We start from the raw sequence: 21,580 nt of genomic DNA, 5'->3' as shown, positions 1-21,580 counted from the left end.
AGCAGCAACATCGGCGGTGAGCATGCCAGAAATGCCGGATCTCCAGCCTCACCCAGACCTCCTGAATCAGAGCGTGTAGTAAAATAAGACTCCCAGGGATTCATGTGCACATTACAGATAGAGAAGCTTTACCTTAAAACAGGAGGAAGTTTTGTATCCAGCATACAACCCCAATGCGTGGGCTCTAGCTGCAAGATGTCAGAGTAAAACTGACAGATAGTGGTGGAGAATCTGCCGTGTGTAAGGACATGAGATCATAAACCTCAGTTTAAGATTACACAGTCCTGCTCAATGAGTTGGGGCCAATGTTCAGAACATGTGGCAAATTAGTACGTAATGTTTTATGTATATATATGTAAGATCCACCAACATAGGGATTCTCATATTAATACTAGATACACGTCAGCTACCCCATGGAGGAAATTTTGTCCTCATTACAGATACCAAACCAGTCAGCCCCTCTCTCAGTCTGTCCCCAGTGTCACTAGAGGCAAGAATAGTAATCTTGCAGTTCCGTCCCCAGTAAAGACAAGGTCTGGTTAGGTATGATATAGTGTCTCCTTAGGACATTGCAATCGAAGCTAAAACATCTCTAGGATGAAATGCAAACAAGAGACAGAAACAAGACACATAATTACAAATATTCTCTTTTTTGAAAAATCAGGGACGTTCTGCCGTTTACCTTGAAGTTGCCTTATGCCATTTCAACAGCCATGACTGAGGTTCGGCTTGAAGAACTAGCCCAGCTGGGACTAAGTAAGTGGATGCCTCTGCCCAGTTCTCTCCTGAAATGATCTGTGGAGCAGAGCTAATGTTGGCTGGTGATATACTGTTCCATCAAAAAATAATCCCCATCTCCGTGGCAAAACTTGCTCACAGGGCCGTGAGGTCCCAGAATCGCACGTACTGAGAGTCTTTTTTCTTTTTTATTTATTTGTCAGAGAGAGAGAGAGGGAGAGAGAGCAAGCACAGGCAGACAGAATGGCAGGCAGAGGCAGAGGGAGAAGCAGGCTCCCTGATGAGCAAGGAGCCCGATGTGGGACTCGATCCCAGGACGCTGGGATCATGACCTGAGCTGAAGGCAGCTGCTTAACCAACTGAGCCACCCAGGCGTCCCAGCGAGAGTCTTTTTTCTAAGTCAGACACTGAACTGACTCTCAGAGGCAAGCCCTCTTGGCCTGGGAAACCCCGACATCTCTGAGTGTCTCCTGTCAATGAATTGAAGCTACCCTAAAAGTCCATGTCCTGATGGAACACAAACTTCTATAATGGGTCCTATCTTTCCTTTCTGCGGTGTCTTACTGGGGAAAGGCAGTGCTTGGCAGAAAGGGAAACAGCACAGCACATCTCACGTGCACGCATTTTGTTCTAGAAGAACACATGGGCATTGACGGCACTTCTATGCTTTGGGGAATTTGACCATGTAGGCATCTCAAGTAACATCTGTCTCACTTCCTCTGTGGTTGTTCAGTGTCAGTCCTGGTGTCCTGGGCCGTGTCCCCTATCCTGCCATGCATCCTCGCTCTGACCAGCTGGGCACTGGCTTCCCTCTCCCGCCCCTTTGCCAACACCCCTAAATGCAACACCATGCTTTTGGACATTGGTTGACAATGGATCGGGACATACAGTTCACCCAATTTCACTTCCTTGTCCCATTGCCCTGAGGAATTTGTGTGGGTTTAACTTTTGGGGGAGGGGAAGCTTTTCCCCCAGATTGGAAGGGGAGATTCTCTTTAGATTTTTAGGGCTTCAGTCTTCTAAAAGATTAACAACCAGGCCATAGTATTGGAATGGAAATTTGAGATGCTGAAATGCAAGTACCAGGGCTCCTAGCACCTATAAGAAGCCTAGGGACAGATTCAGACTCTTTCTCAAGCTACAATTACTTCAAAAGAATGGCTCCATCTGTCTGAGACCTGTCTGATGGGTAATTAGGTAGTGGGATTGGGAAACTGATTCCTGGTAAAAATACTAGGGTAGGATAAATGTCCCTGCTGAAAACCTATGCCATCTCTTGCACTGGAGTTTCAGACACCTTTGGAGAGAGTTTAAGACATTTCCCGAATTTAAGTGAATATAACCAACTAGATCGCTGGCCTCTTGAAGACCAGACCAGGTCTGTTTTCACAGCCGACCTCCAGCCACAGAACTCCTGGTTCTGTGGTCAGTGGGCAGTGCCTGCTTCATGCTGGGGCTGAAGGACTAAAGGTCAGTGTATGTGTCCTGAGGAGATAAACACAAAAATACCTTGTCCTAGTGGCCACTGACCAGAAGCAAATGAGGCCCAATTAATACATACCCAGCTTGTAATTTTCAGTGTACACATTATTCATTTTGTGAAGAGACAGCGCTTTCTACAACTCTGTTCTTCATTTATTTGTCCTTCCAACAAACGTTTCTAGAGGTCTGCTATGTGATAGGCCCCACACCAAGGGGTCAAAGTTAATAGCGTCCATCCCTTCCCCTCCCATAATCCATATGGGAGGAAACACATTCGTGGGAGCTATATGTACTAAGCCTTATAAAGTCTAGGAGTGGTGGCAGCACTAAGACCCAAAGGTGGTGAGAGCCATTCCACTAAGACCTACACTGGGCAAGAGAAATGGATATAACACAAGCCAGTGTGTAATTTTAAATTTTCTGGTAGTCCCATTAAAGACAATTTAAAAGACAGGTGAAATTAATTTTTATGATTTATTTTATTTTTTGTACTAGATCTGAAATATTTCGACATGGAAGCAATGTTTTTAAAATTATTGATGCAATAAAAGCAATACTTCAAAGGCATTAATGAGATATTTTACATTCTTTTTTTTTCCACACTAAGTGTTGGAATCCAGCATGTGTTTTATTCTTACAGCACATCTCTCTATGAGCATTAAATTTTCATCAGAAACACGTCAACTGTATTCAGATTTCATTAAATTTACAGTTGAAAAACTACATTCACGTAATGTACCCTAGTTCCGAACTACTTCAACGTTTGCCAGTAATCGAACTGCATGCCTGTTTTTTAAATTTAATTGATTGACATGAAGTGAAATTTCAAATTGAATGCCTCTGTGGCAGTGGCTCTTGATTGGACAGCACAGAGCCAGAGAGAAGGAAAGGAAGAGCAAGAGGAAGCAGGTGACACTCTCAGGTGTGTTTACAACACAGAGAGGACAGGACAAAGGGCTCCCAGTGAGAGCCTCCCCGCTGTCCCCCATGGTCAGCCATTTTGGGCCCATAGGAAAGAAACACATTTTAGGCACCACAACAAGGCAAAGCTGTAGAGAGAGAATAAACCTAATCCGAATGGAAATCACAACAGACGACAGTTATCACCATCTCCGTCTCCCACGATTTGCGTGGAAACCCGAGCCCCATATGTAAGTGACCTAGGGCCGTTTAGCTACAGTAAGTAATACTGTAAGTAAGTACAGTAAGCAATGTGCACTGCTCCAAAGAGTGTTGAGTGCGTGTAGCCATAGTGGTAAGGAGGGCTTGGATTTCGGGAGTGTGGGCAGCTAACCACGAAGATAAAGATAAAGGGTTGAACTTGCACTTAGCGTTTGCATAGGTCTGCTGTCCTTTTTTTCTGCTGATGGGTTCCATGTGCGTATTTTTCCTCCTTTTGGGGTTTTAATGCTGAACATGTAAAACCCCAAGCAGATTGTGTAACATCCCCAGGCCCAGCTGCTGGTCCGGCCCATTAAAGGGGAACTGCCAGGTCCTCCGGAGGGCATCTCCAGGAGAAGTGGCTTGGAAAGGGTGGCTTGCTCTGCGAGTAAGCTCAGTTTTTGTAAAGCAAGTTGGGGAGCTCCATGGCCTTCTCCAGCCTTATCCTGTAACAATTCAGTCCTTTCCTCACCTGTGCAAAGGCTGGGCTGGCTTTGTATGTTGGCCAAGCCGTTTCTCAAGGGCTTTGAAGGTGAAAAGCCCCTGGAGCCTTCCTGGGAGCCCACAGCTGGGCCTGGCACCACTTCTACCCTTTCCAGTAAGGGAATGCTGTTAAAACAAAAAAGAAAAAAAAAAAGAAAAACAAAACACCCAAGTGTGGCGCCTTCCCCTTCAAAGACGTGTGTTGTCATGCAAGTGTGTTTTTTTTTTTTTAATTTGTGAAGGAATGGCCCGAGAGTACTGTATTTACATTCTTGTGTTCACTGATAATGACTTTCAGATTTTTGGAGCTCTCCAGCTGACAACAAACCCCCAAACCCTCCACCTCCCCATAGGCCTCTCTCCTCAGACGGTGTTTGTCCTGCCTCTCGTCAGCTCTGCCTTATAAATGGAGTGCATTCTATAAAAACCAGGACGCCTTCGGAGCTGGAGTGCAGCCAGACCAACGGAGCCCTGTGTTTTATTAATCCTCTTTTCTTGAAAGTGCACAGCCAGGACCTCAGTGGAGGCCTGAAACGGCCCTGCACCAGGACTCCCAACGCGAATGGCACCGAGAGGCCTCGGTCCCCCCCACCCAGGCCCCCGCCACCCGCTATTAATAGTCTCCACACAAGCCCTCAGCTGTCCAGGACCGAAGCCCAGGCGAGCATGCCAGAAACAGTCAACCATAACAAACATGGGAACATAGCTCTGCTTGGAACGAAACCAACCCCCATCCCTCCACCCCGGCTGAAGAAGCAGACTTCTTTTCTAGAGACGGAAGGCAGCGCAAAGACCTTGACCCGTGGCCGGCCTCGTCCCGGCCAGGAACGGGAGCCGGAGGAGCCAGAGCCCCGCACAGCTGGCAGGCCAGGTGGGGCCCCGCCTGCGGAGGCCCCGGGGGATTGCACAAGGGCCGTCGGCCCTGAATCACGGCCCCCGTGGCATGGAGGCAGACAGAGGCTGAGTGACATGAGCATTTCCACTTCCTCCTCCGACTCGCTGGAGTTCGACCGCAGCATGCCCCTGTTCGGCTATGAGGCGGACACCAACAGCAGCCTGGAGGACTGCGAAGAAGAGAGTGACCAGGAGACCATGGCCCCCCCCATCAAGTCCAAAAAGAAGAGGAACAGCTCCTTTGTGCTGCCCAAGCTCGTCAAGTCCCAGCTGCGCAAGATGAGCGGCGTGTTCAGCTCCTTCATGACGCCCGAGAAGCGCATGGTCCGGAGGATCGCGGAGCTCTCCCGGGACAAGTGCACCTATTTTGGCTGCCTGGTGCAGGACTACGTGAGTTTTCTGCAGGAGAATAAGGAGTGCCACGTGTCGAGCACCGACATGCTGCAGACCATCCGGCAGTTCATGACCCAGGTGAAGAACTATTTGGCTCAGAGCTCAGAGCTGGACCCCCCCATCGAGTCGCTGATCCCCGAAGACCAAATCGGTAAGTCCCCACTTGGCCTTTTTTTTTTTTTTTTTTCTTTTTAAACAGAAATTGTCCGGTAACCTCGTAGAACAGTGCATCCCCGTGGCAGGGCTATTGGCTGAAGTTTTCTCTGGGGTTCAAAACAGCAACATGCTCCATGCCCTCTGCCCACTGGAATGGCACCCTAGCCTCTTAAAGCAGCCTCACCGTAGAGCTGAGTCGCGGGCTTGCGACTGTTTTGGGGAGCTGTGGATGGGAACCCCTGAATGGTTCTGTTCAGGGGTAGAGTGTGCCTTCTGAGGGTCCAGTGACCCACCTGATTTCAGGCTGTGTGTCGGACACAGCCGTGGCATGTTGTGTGTCACACAACATGAAAGTGTGTCTCTTCAGGCAGCACCTGAATAGAAAGGGATTTGTGCTGTCTTCTGGGAGGGTGTTTCCCTCTGCTTTCTTTGGAAAGGACTGTTTTCACTGAGGGAAGGCGTGCGTTTGCAAGGGTGCAGCCGTCACGGCTGTGCCACTGGATGAGTTTCCATAGTGACCACACCTGTGTGACAAGTGACAGCTCAGTAACCAGGACAGCCCCAATTCCGGAAGCCTCCTGGGATCACCACCCTGTCACCCTTTTACCGAAAGGGGAACCGCCCTGCTGGCTTTTGATGCTGTAGAATTCCTTAAGCAACAGAGTTTTGGAGTAAGCAAAAAAAAAAAAAAAAAAAGAAGGAAAAGACAAGTTCATTTTGGGTGCTTTTCAAATAAGTAACATATTTGGAGGGCACATGAAAGGTGTTTTCTCCAAAGTCAAGGGGAAATATTTTCTTTATAACCTCATCGAAGGGCTGATTGTTAATAGTTACTTTGGCCAAGGAAAATTTGAATTTGGCAAGGCGTCTTTTTTTCCAGGACAAGAGAGTTGCAAGAACTTTTCTCTCTCTCACTCTCTCTCCCTCTTTTTTTTTTTTTTAAATTTCAGAAGATTGACTCTAAAAGGCTAATTTCAGAAACCTCATTCACTGGGCAGCCACAGCCGAAAGAGCTACCAGATATTTCCAGGCAGTTCATAAAGCTAAACCCACATTTCTTCTTTCTGGTTGAGTCTCTTTGTTGAAAGTAGTAAACAGTATGTGGTAGAGAGTAGTCTCTCTCTCTCTCTCCCTCTCTCCCTCCCTTCCTCTCTCTCTCTCTGTCTCTCTCTCTCTCTCTGTCTCTCTCTGTCTCTTTCTCCTTTAAGTAAGTTTCAGCAGCTCTTTGATTTTCTCACAAAGGAATCAAAGCCTTGTTTGTTTTCTCTTGGTTTGAGCCTGGTTGATGGGGCGGGGTTAGAGTCGGGTGTTGCTGAGGAGAGAAGCTGGAAGGAATGTGCCCTCGTGGTGTGCTTCAAACTGGAAAAGGTTTCTTGGGGAAGGCAGAATAGCCACCCAGGCCATCCTGTCCCCTGTCCCACCGGGAACCCGCCCCTCAGGGGAGACCAGCTCCCATGCCATAGTCACAGGCACACTGAACAGGGGGAAGAAGCTTCCTCTGGGGGAGTCCTGTGGGGGGAGCCAGGCGGGCACTGATGTCAGCACCAAGCTATGTGGGCCACAGCACCAACCAGCCCACAAGGACAAGGTTCCCGAGGGAACAGGGGCCTTCCTTTCCTTCCCTACAGAGACTCTGGTAAGCACCCACCAGAGTGCTGTTCCCCGGGAGGCCCTTCTGCCAGCTTCTTTTGAAGGGAAGTTCAGATATGGTACCTGCTCTCAGAGCGCAAGGGCTCATTTTCTCCAAAAACAGGCATACACTTTGCTGCTCTAGAAGAGGCAGCTTTTAATTTAAAATCTAAGGTCATGACAAGAAGGGATGTTGACATCTTTGGAGCCTCTCCTATGAGCCAGGGTTCTGGCCAAGTGATGTCAGCAGGGCCTGGCCTCACCCCTGTGAAGCAGGCATGGGCATCCCCAGTGGGGTGGGGGACGCAGGGCTTCACCAGGTGGAGCCCTTTGTCCCCAGGCTACACTAGCTAGTAACCAGCAGGTGCAGCATTTGGAAGAGGCAGCTCAGACTACAGTTCTGTAAGGAGGTGTGGGTGTGGCCAACTAAGCATTGCCTCACTTTTTGATTGGCTTGTTTGTTTTGGTTTTTGAAACCTTTGCATGAAAGCAAGTACCTCGTGGCATGTTGCTTCCCCCATGAAAGCATCATTCTGTGTTGAAAGTACAATGAATGGGCTGGGCTTTTGAAATTAAGAGGAAGGTGAACCAGAGCAGAGGTCAACCTGAGAAACTCAACACTTGCCCAACTGGAGAGGAAAGATTATCAGAAAACCAACCCCCTTCAGTGTGTAAGTCACTTGGTTAGGACTCTGACAAAAAACGGGACCTAACCTGATAGTCTTTGACATCCTCGTGAATGAAGTGCTCACTAGTTTACTCTAGACTGGTTGATACAGTCACTGCTTTGAGCCTCATTAACCAACTCAAGGTTGGTACAGTTACATAGGTATTATTCATCTTTTGCAAATTCAAGAACAGAGGCCAAGATATAAGAAGTGACTTGTAGAGGGTTTCAGTGCTGATAAGTAGGGGAGCTTGGATTCTACCAAGATCTTTTCTCAATTGTTTGCATATTCCTACGGTATCTCACTTCCCAGAAGGAAGTAATTAACTTTTAATGGATTCACTCTGAATGGATTCACTTTGAATGCCATCTCCAGAATACCAAGCCTCAAGCTGGTTCTGAACAGGTATCTGCTAATGCTCCTTAGTCTGTTCAAGAATGCCAGTCTAGTCCTGTCTTCCATTCCCACAACTTTGGAAGGTGATCGCTCTGAACCAAGAGGTGGGAATTTACATATAAAGCCTGCATATACAGGATGTCTGTCCTGAAATCAAGGGAGGTGGAGGAGGCATTTCACTGGCTTAACCCACGTAGAATTAAAGCTGTCATTCATATGTGAAAAATGACTGTAGGAACGCATGCGTGTCTACAGTTAGGATCTAGAGGTGATGCTAATCTGTCTTCTTCAGAGAGTGGTTCTTCGGTTGTCTAGAGAAAAGCCAATGAAACACCAAGCAGCTCTCACTCAGTGCCACTCCATATAGCTTGTCACAGCCCTTCTGGCCAGCACTTTCTAGGTGAGTGTAAAATGATAAGTAACCAACCTCAAAAATGAAGAAAATGGCCACTCTAAATGGTTGTGTCCTAGTATGGAGAATTTACATTCTGTTTAGACTGCCCTTTAAAGCACCATCACCAGGAAGCCCTGCCATTTTGAGGGTCTTGAATCAATGTCAGTGGATTGACATCAGCTTCACTCTCCTGGCTGGGAATGAAGCCAATGGGGATAAGACATGGTGAGTTCCCACATGAGTCAAGCCCCCACATGTTGTTTCCCTTCTGGAGAGCTCTCTGCTCACCCTCATTCCCCCGTACCCTACAAAGTGGTACAAGAAAGGACAAACAGATGCTTTTACAAAAACCGTACACAATTTCAGGTCCTGTGAGAAAGTCATGGGATCGGTAACTTCAACTGCAGCGAGGTATACTTAGGACTGGCCTGTCCTACCCTGTAAAATAGAGACAGGTTGCGACATTTCTCATTTTCCTATCATGTGTGTTCCTCTTGGGTGAGCTTGCCCATCATACCAGTCTTGCTCTGGTCTTTTTCAGCCAATGGGAGATACCAGTTCAAAATTTCTGATCGTGAAACTTCCACTTGCAGAACTTGTTGCATTTTTGTGGTCAGTATTTATTTTTTATTTTATTCAAGCAAAAGAATTTTCATTTCTGATCTGACGTTAATCTTGGGAAATCCCCGTTTTCAAGGTTTGTTTCAAGAAAAACAAAATTTCTCCAACACCAAAAATTTTACTCATCTCAAATTTTCTATTTTGTTTGAACTGCCCACCATGGACTGTTAACAACCATAGGGGGGGAAAAAAAACCACAAGTATTCATAGTCCTAAAACTCAGTAGCAAAAAAATCAATACAATAGTGTTCTGCTTTATTTAATTGCTATGTACTAAAACTTGTATTTTCTCTGAAGAACATTTTAATTATTTAAAGAAAACTTATCTTTAAACTCAATTTGTAAATATGTGATTTTTGTTTTTTTAATAGCAAACAATACTGAGAAGTGGTTAGACACCAGAGAGCATAGCACGAATAAGAAAGGGGGTTTGAAGTGACTCCCTAGTAGTTAAACAATTACTACTGCTTTGCTTCCTCAAGCTTCAGTATCCAGTGTGAATTTTTTTTTTAATTTGTATTTCACGGTTTCATTCAAGCCCTTGAGTAATTATCTTCTCTTTTTTAGAATAAGGGTCATTCTGAGAGATTTGACCAGAGGAGCATATTGGTGCCAAGATGAGATTAGAACCTTGAGTCTGACTTCTAATCTAGACCATGTGATCATAACACCTACAAGGAGGGAATGTCCTTGTACAGCTGGCAAAGAGTAGAGAGAAAGGAGAAAAACTGACCTCTTGCAAGATATAAAAAGAATGCTTGTGTTAGTTTTGAAAATTAAAGAGAGGACACCAGCTAGAAGCACCTCTTTTTTTTCCCATGGGGCATCAATTTGTTGTATAGTTTTTGCCTTGGGACATCAAAAATTGGGTTAATCATAGCAACTAAAAGAAGGGTCACAACTCTGGAGTTAAGGATCTCTGTTAGAAGTCCCCGACTCCATGATACGCTGTGCAAGGAAATGGGTAGCTCAGGAATTCAGAAAAAGAGAGCCCTTGCTAACAAGGTGGGAACTGGGATGGCATCACAAAATAAGGTTTGTGCTAGAGTGTTTTCTGACTACATCCCGAGAATCTTCCATCTCAAGAGAGTCATCAGCACCTGCTGGGCAGGAAACATCATCAGGCAAAAGAGGAATCTGACAGTGATTGAGAGCATGAGCAAGGGGACATTTGAAAGGATGTGTTTGTTGATTGAAATGGAGGCATCAGCATCTTTAAGAGTCGGACATGCCACTGCTACCTTACTTCCGCCAACAGAATGGTCCCCAGTTGGCTGTCTTATCTATAGACGGAGCCCTCACCATCCCGGGACCCACCTCCAGGCTTGCCTCGCTCCCCAGTCTGTCTACAGGCCAGGGCAGGAACACCCCCCACCTTACCTCTCAGGGACAATGTCCCCTTTGGAGACCCTCACTTACTGGCCAAGCTCAAGGGCTTCTTTTAGAAACCAGAGTCATAGCCCGCCCCTCCATCAAATCCAAGAGTATGTGTTAAATGCATACTGTGTTTTTAATAGAAGCAAGTGAAAGCCTCCATAATCCCTCTCTGGTGTGTGGTTCTTGGTGGTTTACAGAACAATTTTATGCATAGAAGTCCCTTAAGTCCCCTTAATGCCTTGGGGGGGGGGTCCCCTTATCCTCATTTGTAGAGATGAGGAAACAAAAGCTTAGCGAGGTCAAGCCTGGGTGCAAATGGGACTGAACCAAATCCTGTAGTGGGCTTTCACATCACCCAGAGCGGCTACACTGCCTTTGTGGGCCCTTTTATGAGGAGGGAAGAAGGCGGCAGTGGCGAAGTCACCATACCAGAGGCAGCCTGCTCTCCACAGGACTTAGCATTGACTCATCAAGTTCTGAAGGGTAAAATGCCGCCTCGTCCCTCCACCCTCTCCACACTCCAGGAAGTAGGCCAGGAAGCACCGCCCAGAACCAAGGGATGCGGCTAGAATTCAGCTCCGCCTCCCCGAGGCCAGAGGAGCTACATAAATTATTTGGAATTTTTCTTTCTTAACTTTTTTTTTTTTTTTAGATTATTTATTTGTCAGAGAGAGACAGCACGCGCGCTCGTGCAGGGGGAGCGGCAGGCAGAGGGAGAAACAGGCTCCCCGCTGAGCAGGGAGCCTGATGTGGGACTCGATCCAGAACCCCAGGATCATGACCTGAGCCGAAAGCAAGCGCTTAACTGACTGAGCCCTCCAGGCTCCCTAGAATTTTTCTGTAAGGAAGATTGGGCTCTTCTCCCCTGCTTTGTTTTGTTTTTAGTATTTATTTATTTATTTGAGAGAGAGAGCAGGGGTAGAGGGAGATGGAAAGGGAGAGAGATTCTCTAGCACACTCCCTGCTATGCACAGAGCCTGTCATGGGGCTCAAACCCAGGACCCTGACATCATGACCTGAGCCCAAACCAAGAGTTCGATGCTTAACCAACTGAGCCACCCAGATGCCCCCTCCACTGCTTTGGTTTTTACTGGCCTTTTACTAGAAGGTCCTGAAATTAGTGTGACGGATTCCATACATAAACTATGACGTGAATATACCTATACTTTCCATAATGCCTTTCCTCAAAGCCCACCAAAACGAACAAAACTATGAGTGAATCACCACCCTATCCAGTGCTCCCCATCTTTATTTTGGTGTGATCTTCCTTTATCATTTGATAAAGCGCCCGCTATTATTTATGGGCTGAAGCAGGCTTTGCTCGCAAAACGTAAAGCAAACCAGGTTACAGGACATCCCTGTGACAGGACGCTGTAGGAATGGGGGTGACTGCCCCACGTCATTGCCAGAGTCACGCTTCCTGTGTTCTGCATGGGTAGGGAGAAGAAACATAATTTTCATGTAGCCATCCAAAGGAAGCATTTTCGGTTCAACTCAGAAGTCACGTTTGGAGCCCATGCTACCTGTGGGCCTCTGGCCAGGGACTGCCACAGGCTCTTGTGAGCCCCCTGAAGTCTGGCATCAAAGAGAGAGGTCTAGTTTGCTCTGTGCCAACGCAGAGGTCACACAGAACACCAGGGACCCAGGGAGTGGAGAGGAGGTGGGCAGACAAGGCTGCATGGGAATCCATGTTGGGAAAAGCAAGGAACCCACCAGCCACAGGGAACAGCATGTGAAGAGGTGCACAGGCACAGAGGGGCCACGGTGCTGTTGCCTTCAGTGAGAACATGGGTTGCTTCTTCACGAGGCTATGGAGCAAAGGAGGGAGGGCAAAGCAGGGGTGCACCCCCAGAAGCTGTCTTTAGGGTGGTGGGAAGCATTTTAGAAAAATCACTCCTGGCAGGGTAAGAGATGAACTCTTTAGCTGTCTCTGTAGCCCAGGTACCAACCAATTGAATTAGATACTGGCCACGAATCCCTGCAGGCCAGTGTGACAAGCCAGGAGGCCAGGGGCGTGGGAGACACAAACGCAGAGCGGGGACAGCAGTGTGACCCTAGCCTTTGCAATGAGTAGACCAAAAACTGTCAGCAATGAACCGAATCCACCCTTCATCTCTTGTCCCAAATGGGGTTGGGAGCTGTCCACCTCTCGGGTGGAAAGACACATCACTGTCCAAGGCATTCAGCTCATCTAGGAGTCTGAGCTGTTAGACGGGGACAGAATGAGGCTGTGAGGAAACACTGGCAAGTTCCAGGCAAGAAAACCCAGAGGGCCAGACTGCAGCTCTGCTGCCTTCGTACCTGTGGGTGGGAGGGGCTGAGGAAGAGTAAGAGGGCACAAGGGAGCAAGATGGCCAGAAAGCCAAGTGGCTTTTCAATTAATTTATTGAAGCACTTTCAGTTCCCATTTCAAACCAAGTAAACCACAGTTAACACAGAGGATGACAGAACCAAACAGGCCTGAATGATTAAACCTGGAGTCCCTATCCCAAGGTACATACCCCGCATTCCAAAGGAACAGAGGGGACTGGCGATCCTTACCCATTGCCCAGGGGACAGGTGGATAGGAAGTGCTCACCCTGTGGCATCTCACCAGGGCCGACAGTCCCACTGGGAAGCTGTGAGTAATCCCATTTTATAGAGGAGGAAGCTGAGGCCTGGAAAGGTCACCTTCTTCCCTCCAGGTTGCAAAGTAGGAAACGGCTCATGTAGACTTCACATGTAACCCGAGAGCCACTTGAACACCAAGTGGTCCGCTTTTTAGTAGTTGGTACAGAGGATTATTAGCAGAGTTCTGTTGTGGCCATCCAGGCCATCCAGCTCTGCTAGGACAGGATGGATGAATTTCTCAGCTGAAAGGCAGAAGAGTGTGGTGGTTCAGAGTCCATGCTCAGGTGGCACTGTTGAGTTTGAAGTCCCAGCTCTGCTGTTGCTGAGCTGTGTGTGCTTAGTCATGTGTCTTAATATCTCTGTGCCCATTTCTTCATATGTTATATGAACTAGACACCACTGTGCCTGCCCCACTGATGCTCACTTACCTGTTTGATTCCCAGCTGCTGGTGCCTAAGACATCTTGCCTGACATTTTCACATGCCCCCAGAGCTCTTGTCCAGGGCAGATGGAACGGCTGGGAGGTGAATGCCCTCTCCACCCTCCCGGAGCCTGAAGGGAGCAGGTGTATAAATACCCCAGCTGACTCCCCTCTGGTGGGACCACCTTTGAGGCATGCCCTGCATTGTGTCTCAAACTTCCCACAAGGTTGAGCTGGTTGAGCTCCAGCTGCCCCGGATAATAACAGGCTTAACAGAGCACACAGCGTTGGCAGCCTTCTCTCCCATCCCACTCCCCTCATCTGCCACGGGTGCTTCCTGGGCTCACCTCCCAAGTGAACTACTCACCCTCGAGTCCCCGTCTCAAGGTTGGCCTCTAGGAGAACCCAAGCTAAAACAAATAGGAATTATGTACTGGTTTCAGTCGAAAGGTGGTTTAAATCCTGAATCTGAGTAAAGTGCAAAACAGTGCCAGCCACATAGGGGCACACAGTCAGTGTCAGTTCTAATCCTTAATCCAATGAAGCAGTCAAAGGAAGATAGATTAGCACGTAAAGAAAATGCCCAGCTCGTGTTGTTGTTCTGGGCCGGGGCGGGCCCGTCGTGCCAGCTGACTTGTTAGCAGCCCAGACAGGCTTGCAGCGCGTCTCCACCACCCTGAGAGAGACATTTGACTTTTACGCTGTGCAGGCACCTGTGCAGTGAGATGCCCTAGTGACCACTTCCCACCGCTGAAATGAGGGTTAACATACATGGGGGCCATATGTAGAGCCCCCCTTGGAATTAGAACTGCTCAGAGGAAGCCCAGGACGTTATAAATTACACAGGTAGAACTTCACCATTAAAATTTAGCTTCGATTTCTGTCTCTTTCCTATTACAAAAAAGTAATTAACCAGAATGCCAGAACTCAAATAAACCAAGAGGCCATGTGACCTCATCTTTTTTCTTTGTCAGCTAACTCCAGGTTGTAGCCTGAACATTCTGGACGTTATGTCGCTTAGATTCTGGATATTGTGAGAGTCTCCTGCAGAATGTCAGTGGTGATTTTGTTTTGTTTGGGCCACCATTCAGGGTGCCAGTTCCGTCTCGCCTTCCTTGGGCCATGAGATGGCGGTTCAGGAGTTGGAGGCAATGACAGAGAGGTGAAGCGACTTGGCCAAAGCCGCATAGAAAGATAGAGTCAGGCTGGCTGCCGGGCTGCCTGCCTGAGCCTCATGTTCTTTGTAGGGTACGCGCCTTCTCTGGATTTCACCTTCACCTCCCAGGCTCTCACTTCCCCCTAAGCAGCCGCGGATAAGCAGAAAGTGCTCAAGCTGATGCATGAGCCAGTCTTGTGATGTTTCCCTGTCCGAGCTCTGACCTTCTCTGGTATCTGTGCTGTCGGTCAGAGTGAAGCAACAGAGACAGAGCTCTCTGTTTCATTCCTGGAAGACACCAGAGGCCAACACATCGAACGCTTCCTAATCGTTACTACACCGAGGCTCATTAAGCCAAGGAGCATCTAAGTCTCCGCCATGCTCTTAACCATTTCCCCCTTGCATATGAGCCTGGGGAACGATTGATAGGATCTACCTAAATATTTTCAGCAAGTTGACTTCCAATTTGGGTCATTCAGCTAACAATTGGTTTCAAAAATTGAAAACATTGTAGTTCAGACAGTTCTCTAATATTTTCTTGTCCTTTGCATGTTTGTTTGCAGATAAATGCAATTAACATGATCAGGTTTCTTGAGTTCAAATCCTGGCTTGCCTTCTTGCTAGTTGTGTGGCACCGATCTCCTTGGGTCTAATTCCTCATCTAGAAAATGAAAAACATAACAGTCCTCCCTCCATGGGGTTTGTTTGAGTATTTGAAGAGTTGGTGTATATAAGGTATCTAAAATAGTATGATTATTCTTACAGTTTATAAGATTTTTTTCTTGGACTTTAAGCAACCAAAGATAGTAGAAAACAACAGGTAGTAGTAATTTATAAGAAATGTGACCAATCCATTCGTCCTTTCTTCCTTTTCTTCCTTTCTTTCTTCCTTTTCTTTCTTTCTTTCTTTCTTTCTTCCTTTCCTTTCCTTTCCTTTCCTTTCTTTTTTTCCTGGGCTAATCCATATTCTGAAAGATTTTCTGTTCCTTTTGGGGCGCCTTGGTGGCTCAGTGGGTTAAGCCTCTGCCTTCGGCTCAGGTCATGATCCCAGGGTCCTAGGATCGAGCCCCACATCAGGCTTCTGCTCAGCAGGGAGCCTGCTTCCCTCTCTCTCTCTGTGCCTGCCTCTCTGCCTACTTGTGATCTCTGTCTGTCAAATAAATAAATAAATAAAATCTTTAAAAAAAAAAAAAAAGATTTTCTGTTCCTTTTGTTTCTCCAAATCATTTTTCCCTCTTGCTTTGTGAGCAGAATCTGTTTTTCCTATTGGAGAGAACCAGGTGGGTTCCAAATCTCTGTTATTTGGACTTTATTTTTTCCTATTCTTTATGCTTATTAAGGACTTTAGGAGGGCAGGGTTTAGGAGTAAAGTCCTGGAAAAGAATGCAAAGAGACCAGTCCTATTTCTAAATTATGATCTTTAAAAAGTATACTTTGAAAAAAATTGAACATTGTTTTTTTGTTTGTTTGTTTGTTTCCAATTTTGGATTTTAAGAGAATGGGCACTTGGCAATGGATCTCAGATTTTAACCATCCTAACAAGATTTCCATAGCACCATTGCTGAGGGTGGGAGTCTCTGGCACAGAGACCGGTGTCCCTTCCCTGGTGGTGAGGATGAGTTGCATGAGGGTCTCTTGCTCACTGGTAATGGGCTTTGTGCCATTGTCCCCCAGGAACAGCACAGAACCTTGTGTAGATGATTCGTGTCAACACTCTGGCTCAAAGATGACCAGGCTTACCCTGAGGTTAAAAGTTGCCCTTGGGGTTCAAGGTGAAAATCTCAAGCTGGTCTGCAGTTGTTTTCTGTTGGTTTGATTTATGCAGAATTATTGTAACTTACATTCATAAGATGTGCAGATCTTAACTGCTCAGCTTGACAGATTTTCACATACGTGCATGCACAGGTAGCCCTGCCCAGATCCAGACATAGAACATCTCCATCTCCCCAGAAGGGTCCTCCCACAGCCTCATGTATTCCTGGGGGTCACTGCATTCTGACTTCTGTCACCGTAGATTCAATTGTGCCTGCTTTTTTTTTTTTTAAAGATTTTATTTATTTATTTGACAGAGAGAGATCACAAGTAGACGAAGAGGCAGGCAGAGGGAGCGGGGGAGGGAAGCAGGCTCCTGGCTGAGCAGAGAGCCCGATGTGGGACTCAATCCCAGGACCCCGAGATCATGACCTGAGCCGAAGGCAGCGGCTTAACCCACTGAGCCACCCAGGCGCCCCAACTGTGCCTGCTTTTGAACTTTATATAAATTAAATGCTAAAGGAGATACTCTTTTATGTCTGGCTTTTTTTTTAAAAAAGATTTTATTTATTTATTTGACAGACAGAGATCACAAGTAGGCAGAGAGGCAGGCAGGGGGGATGGGGAAGCAGGCTCCCCGCTGAGCAGAGAGCCCAATGTGGGGCTCAATTCCAGGACCCTGAGATCATGACCTGAGCCAAAGGCAGAGGCTTTAACCCACTGAGCCACCCAGGCGCCCCATATGTCTGGCTTTTTTCCACACACATTGTATCTATGAGATTCATCCCATTGCATCTGGAGTAGCAGGGCACTCTTCATGGAATGAATCTTCCATTGTCTGAATTCCATTTTCTGAATTCCATTCTACAAATATATCCTTGTCTCCATTCCATTAGGATGGGCCTTTGGATGGCTTCTGGTTTGGGGTGATTACGAATCATGCCACTCTCCATGTTCATGTACAGTCCTAATTAACGATCGGCATGACTTTTGCTCCCCTTGGTGACCTCATTCTAATGGGGTGGTGGTCACTTATAACCATGATTGGGGCTTGTGTGACCTTTAGATAGAGAGAAATAAACCGGCGAATGTTTACAAAGCACCTTGAACTAAATTAAGAGATCGTTTACTTTGGAAAGCAAGGTGATTGTTGAAAATAGTTGTGCAACTTCAAGCAAGTCATTAGACACCTCCAAAGCTCTGCCTCCTCGTTTGTAAAATAATATTAATATTTTGCAAAAGTAAGAAAGTTGTTATAAGAATTAGCAGAGCTAATGAAGTAAAGCACTTGGAGCCGAGCCCAACTGGATGCTCAGTGTCAGTCGCTATTGTTGGCTTTTCAATGTAATGGTCATTTAGGGTAAGGTCAAAGATGCTGTAAAGTCACACAGGCTTATTAACACAACAGAACCAACATAGACCAGTAGTTTGTTTCAATGCCAGATGCCAAGTGAAAATGTTGTTCTGTTTTTCTTCTTACTTTATAATATCTTTTGCTTCAACTTTGACTTCTATAGCTATATAAGGTCTAAATTTAAGCAAAGATCTCCTGGATATAGAGGCAGAGGGAAAAAAAAAATTAGGCAGGAGAAGCAGGTCATTGTGGGGTCAGCATCAACTTTGGCATGAGTTTTATCTCTCAGTTATGGAAAAACTGTTTTTGGTGTTTGGGCATCTGGCTTAGATTTCTCTTTGTTTCTGACTTCCTAATTATAGGTGGTAATTTGGATGCATTGTGATCTGATCCAATGTCAGGAATTCCCAAGGCCAGAGAGAGAACGCAACAATTTCCAGTTTTAAATGGAAGTAGATCCATGAGCTTCCAAAATGGAATCACGTTAAAGTCTTATAGATAAGGTCTGGCTATCCAGGTAGCTTTAATGAGAATGGGCAAACATTTGAGCTGATGTTGAGAAAGCAGAGAGATAATGATTATGTAAGTCATCTTCAGTCTGGATCTCTAGATTTATGGTCACTTTACTGTCAGCCAAGAAAGCTACTTCATTGGGCAACCATTCAAAGAAAGAGGGAAAAATAATGCCTTCCACACCTAAAGGTATTTCCAAACTCTGGCCAGAAACACATTTCAAAATTTTTAGAACTTTTATTTTGAAATCACTTCAGACATACAGAAAAGTTGCAATCATGTCTGCCCTTTATCATGATTCCCTGAATGTTAGCCGTTTGTCGTGTTTCATCCTTCCGCTTTCTCTTTGCTTACACACACAAGTGTACACACGCACACACATGCGCACCCATACACTCGTCTTTTTTCTGGGCCATATCAGAGCTAGTTGCAGGTGTTGTGTTCCTTTACCCCTAAATCCTGTATTTCCTAAAAACAGAGACATCTTGTTACAAATATAGGAAAATTCATCACAAATCCAGTGTTTACACTAGGAACTAACCTACAGACTTTATTCAAATCTTATCCCTGTCCCACTAATGCTCTTTAATAGCAAACGAAGTAAAGAATTTGGGGTCCAGAATTCAATCTAAGAAAACATGTGTATTTAGGTGAACTTATTTTCTCTGGCAATATTTGAAGAAGTCTTGAATTTCCTCTCTTAGCCAGTCTTTCCTTGTAAAATAACATATTTACTTACCTGCCCACCAGATGATCAGTGGAGGGACTGGATCAAAAGAATGTCTTCTAGAATATTCACCTGGGCACATGGGGGAGGGACCATAAAAATAGTTAAAACAAATCTATTTCATTGTATTGACTGTCTGCAAACAAACAAATTAAAAACTTGTAAGAATTTATTAGGGAAGATTCACATTCTGCAGCTTTCTAGAAAACGTACTAGAGCGTGAGGAGTGGTGGCACTGCTAAGTTTTGTTGCTCCGGAGGGTGTGAAGTGGTAACCTGTCCGCCCTGTAGCCAGTGCAGAGTTGCAGAAGTCCTTTCTGGGAAAGCAGACCTTGCGTTTCTTCTTCCTTCAGACAATGGTCACAGTTGCTGCACTTTCTTTGGCAGATGTGGTGCTGGAAAAAGCCATGCACAAATGCATCTTAAAGCCCCTCAAGGGGCACGTGGAGGCCATGCTGAGGGACTTCCACATGGCCGACGGCTCATGGAAACAACTCAAGGAGAACCTGCAGCTCGTGCGGCAGAGGAACCCCCAGGAGCTGGGGGTCTTCGCGCCAACTCCTGATATTGTGGACGTGGAGAAAATCAAAGTCAAGTTCATGACCATGCAGAAGATGTATTCACCGGAGAAGAAGGTCATGCTGCTGCTGAGGGTCTGCAAGCTGATTTACACTGTCATGGAGAACAACTCAGGTGAGTTGTCCGGGCTTCTTGCATTTCCCGCCAGGGCCAGGGACGTTACCAGGGATACATCAGGCTCTCTGATTCCCAGTTTCTCTTTGTTTCAGTCTCTTCATTTCACCAAGCAGCTCACAAAAAATATAAGTGTCATGCTGGTGTTTGGCAAATTGGCCACTTGCAACAGATGGGTAATACCAAGAAAAGCAAGCGGTTGAGGCAACAAGACTCTTGTATGATACCAATTTATTAAAGATTTAGTTCAGGGAAGTGGATGCAGTTTCAGTATCTGGAGAGTGAAGTCAAATCCTCGCTCTGTGAAGGAGTTCATTAACTATGGGTCTTTGGCTACCTTAGTCTACTTCTAAAGTGAAGTTTCTGTACCTGACACTGAATCTGACTCTGTCCTTTATAAGATGGGGATTAGATGAGGCAATGCAGGCATCACTCCAAGCACGATGGTAATATTAGCAATTATCATTACTACATTTTGGCCATTGAGGGTTTGTGTCAGTGATCTACGTCCGGCATGGGTCAAACATGGAGCATTCAATAATAATACGGCTTCGGGCGCCTGGGTGGCTCAGTGGGTTAAGCCGCTGCCTTCAGCTCAGGTCATGATCTCAGGGTCCTGGGATCGAGGCCCTCATCGGGCTCTCTGCTCAGCAGGGAGCCTGCTTCCCTCTCTCTCTCTCTCTCTGCCTGCCTCTTCGTCTACTTGTGATCTCTCTCTGTCAAATAAATAAATAAAATCTTAAAAAATAATAATAATAATAATACGGCTTCAGTACATCCATTTCATTGGTTCTCCCTTATTTGCTGAAGCAATGTAATTGAATTCACAAAAGAATTACGTGGTTTGAAAGTAAGTCCTTGGGTGTCCTCAGTTCTGCTTCTAATAGATCCAGACCCAGGAGTCACCATGACTCGTGGCTAGTAATTGGGTCTTGCATAGTACCAGGGCTTCAGTGAGCCTGTGATCAACTTTTCCTGTAAGTAAAATTGTTCTATGGAGAAGCAACAGAGACAAAATACAAGCTGTATTAAACACAGTATTAAAACACTGTATTAAATACATTGTTTTAAATACAAAACACTGTATTAACCACCGCTTGTGTAGATGGGAATGTGTGTGCACTTTGGACATTGTTGAGCAAAGACATGAAAATGTGAGCTCTTGAGCCAGTCCTGATAGCTTGTGAACATCGCCTCTGAAATTTGCAATCATATTGCACGTACAGGAAGTATATTTTCTGTAGTTCAGAAAAGCCCTCATGTAAGTCCTAAAATGGTGTGTGCCCAGGATTATGTTCTTCTGATGCACAGTTTCTCAACCTTAGCACTAATGACATTTAAAACGGATAATTCCTTATTGTGGGGGCTGCTTCCTGTTTGGAGTTTATCGGTATTCCGGATGTCAATTGCATCATGACAAAGAAAAATGTCTCCAGACAATGCCAAATTGCGGGGGGCAGTGCTGGGAAGCGGGGAGGGTGGGAGGGGGCAGGGAGGCACAGTCACCAGAGTTGAGACTCACTTATATAATGAAAAGTAGCAATAAGGATTAAAAAAAAATTTTGCCATGTATTAATCATATGTATCTATTTGACATATGCTGAATTTGCACATTTCAATAAATTAACTGTGTGCTCACATTGAACAGAGAGCAAAGATTTCTTCCCCCCCTCAGAGTTTGGTCCTGTCATTATGTTGATGATTAATTTCCACAGATGGCAGTAAGGAACACAGTAGAATTCGCAAAGGATTAATATAATAAGTAGATACTTAGCAAATGTTTTTTTTTACTCCTTGCTGAAAGTTAAACTATTTGCAAGTACTCTGTTCTGTTGCATAACTTGATGCATATCATGAAAGCTTGGAGAAAATCTTTCATGTGTTCATTGAGTCGCAGACATTTCATTCTGAAATTGTAATGTTAAAGCTGGTCTCTGGCATGAGCAGCCAGGAGGGTCACAGG

General features: G+C 45.9%; 1 protein-coding gene across 11 annotated transcripts in view; it reads left to right on the top strand.

The window, feature by feature from the left end:
* Positions 1 to 21,580, top strand: part of RIN2 (Ras and Rab interactor 2) — a 243,456-nt gene that overhangs the window by 212,574 nt on the left and 9,302 nt on the right. For all 11 annotated transcript variants that reach the window (XM_047744491.1, XM_047744490.1, XM_047744492.1 and 8 more), the window contains 3 exons: positions 665 to 756; positions 4,163 to 5,302; positions 19,312 to 19,617. In XM_047744491.1, the coding sequence (XP_047600447.1) occupies positions 665 to 756; positions 4,163 to 5,302; positions 19,312 to 19,617 (1,538 nt within the window). The remainder of the gene's footprint in view (positions 1 to 664; positions 757 to 4,162; positions 5,303 to 19,311; positions 19,618 to 21,580) is intronic.

Source organism: Lutra lutra, chromosome 9, assembly GCF_902655055.1.
Source record: "Lutra lutra chromosome 9, mLutLut1.2, whole genome shotgun sequence".
Taxonomy (NCBI): domain Eukaryota; kingdom Metazoa; phylum Chordata; class Mammalia; order Carnivora; family Mustelidae; genus Lutra; species Lutra lutra.
Note: the sequence above shows the minus strand (reverse complement) of the source record. Positions and strands in the feature narration are given on the sequence as shown.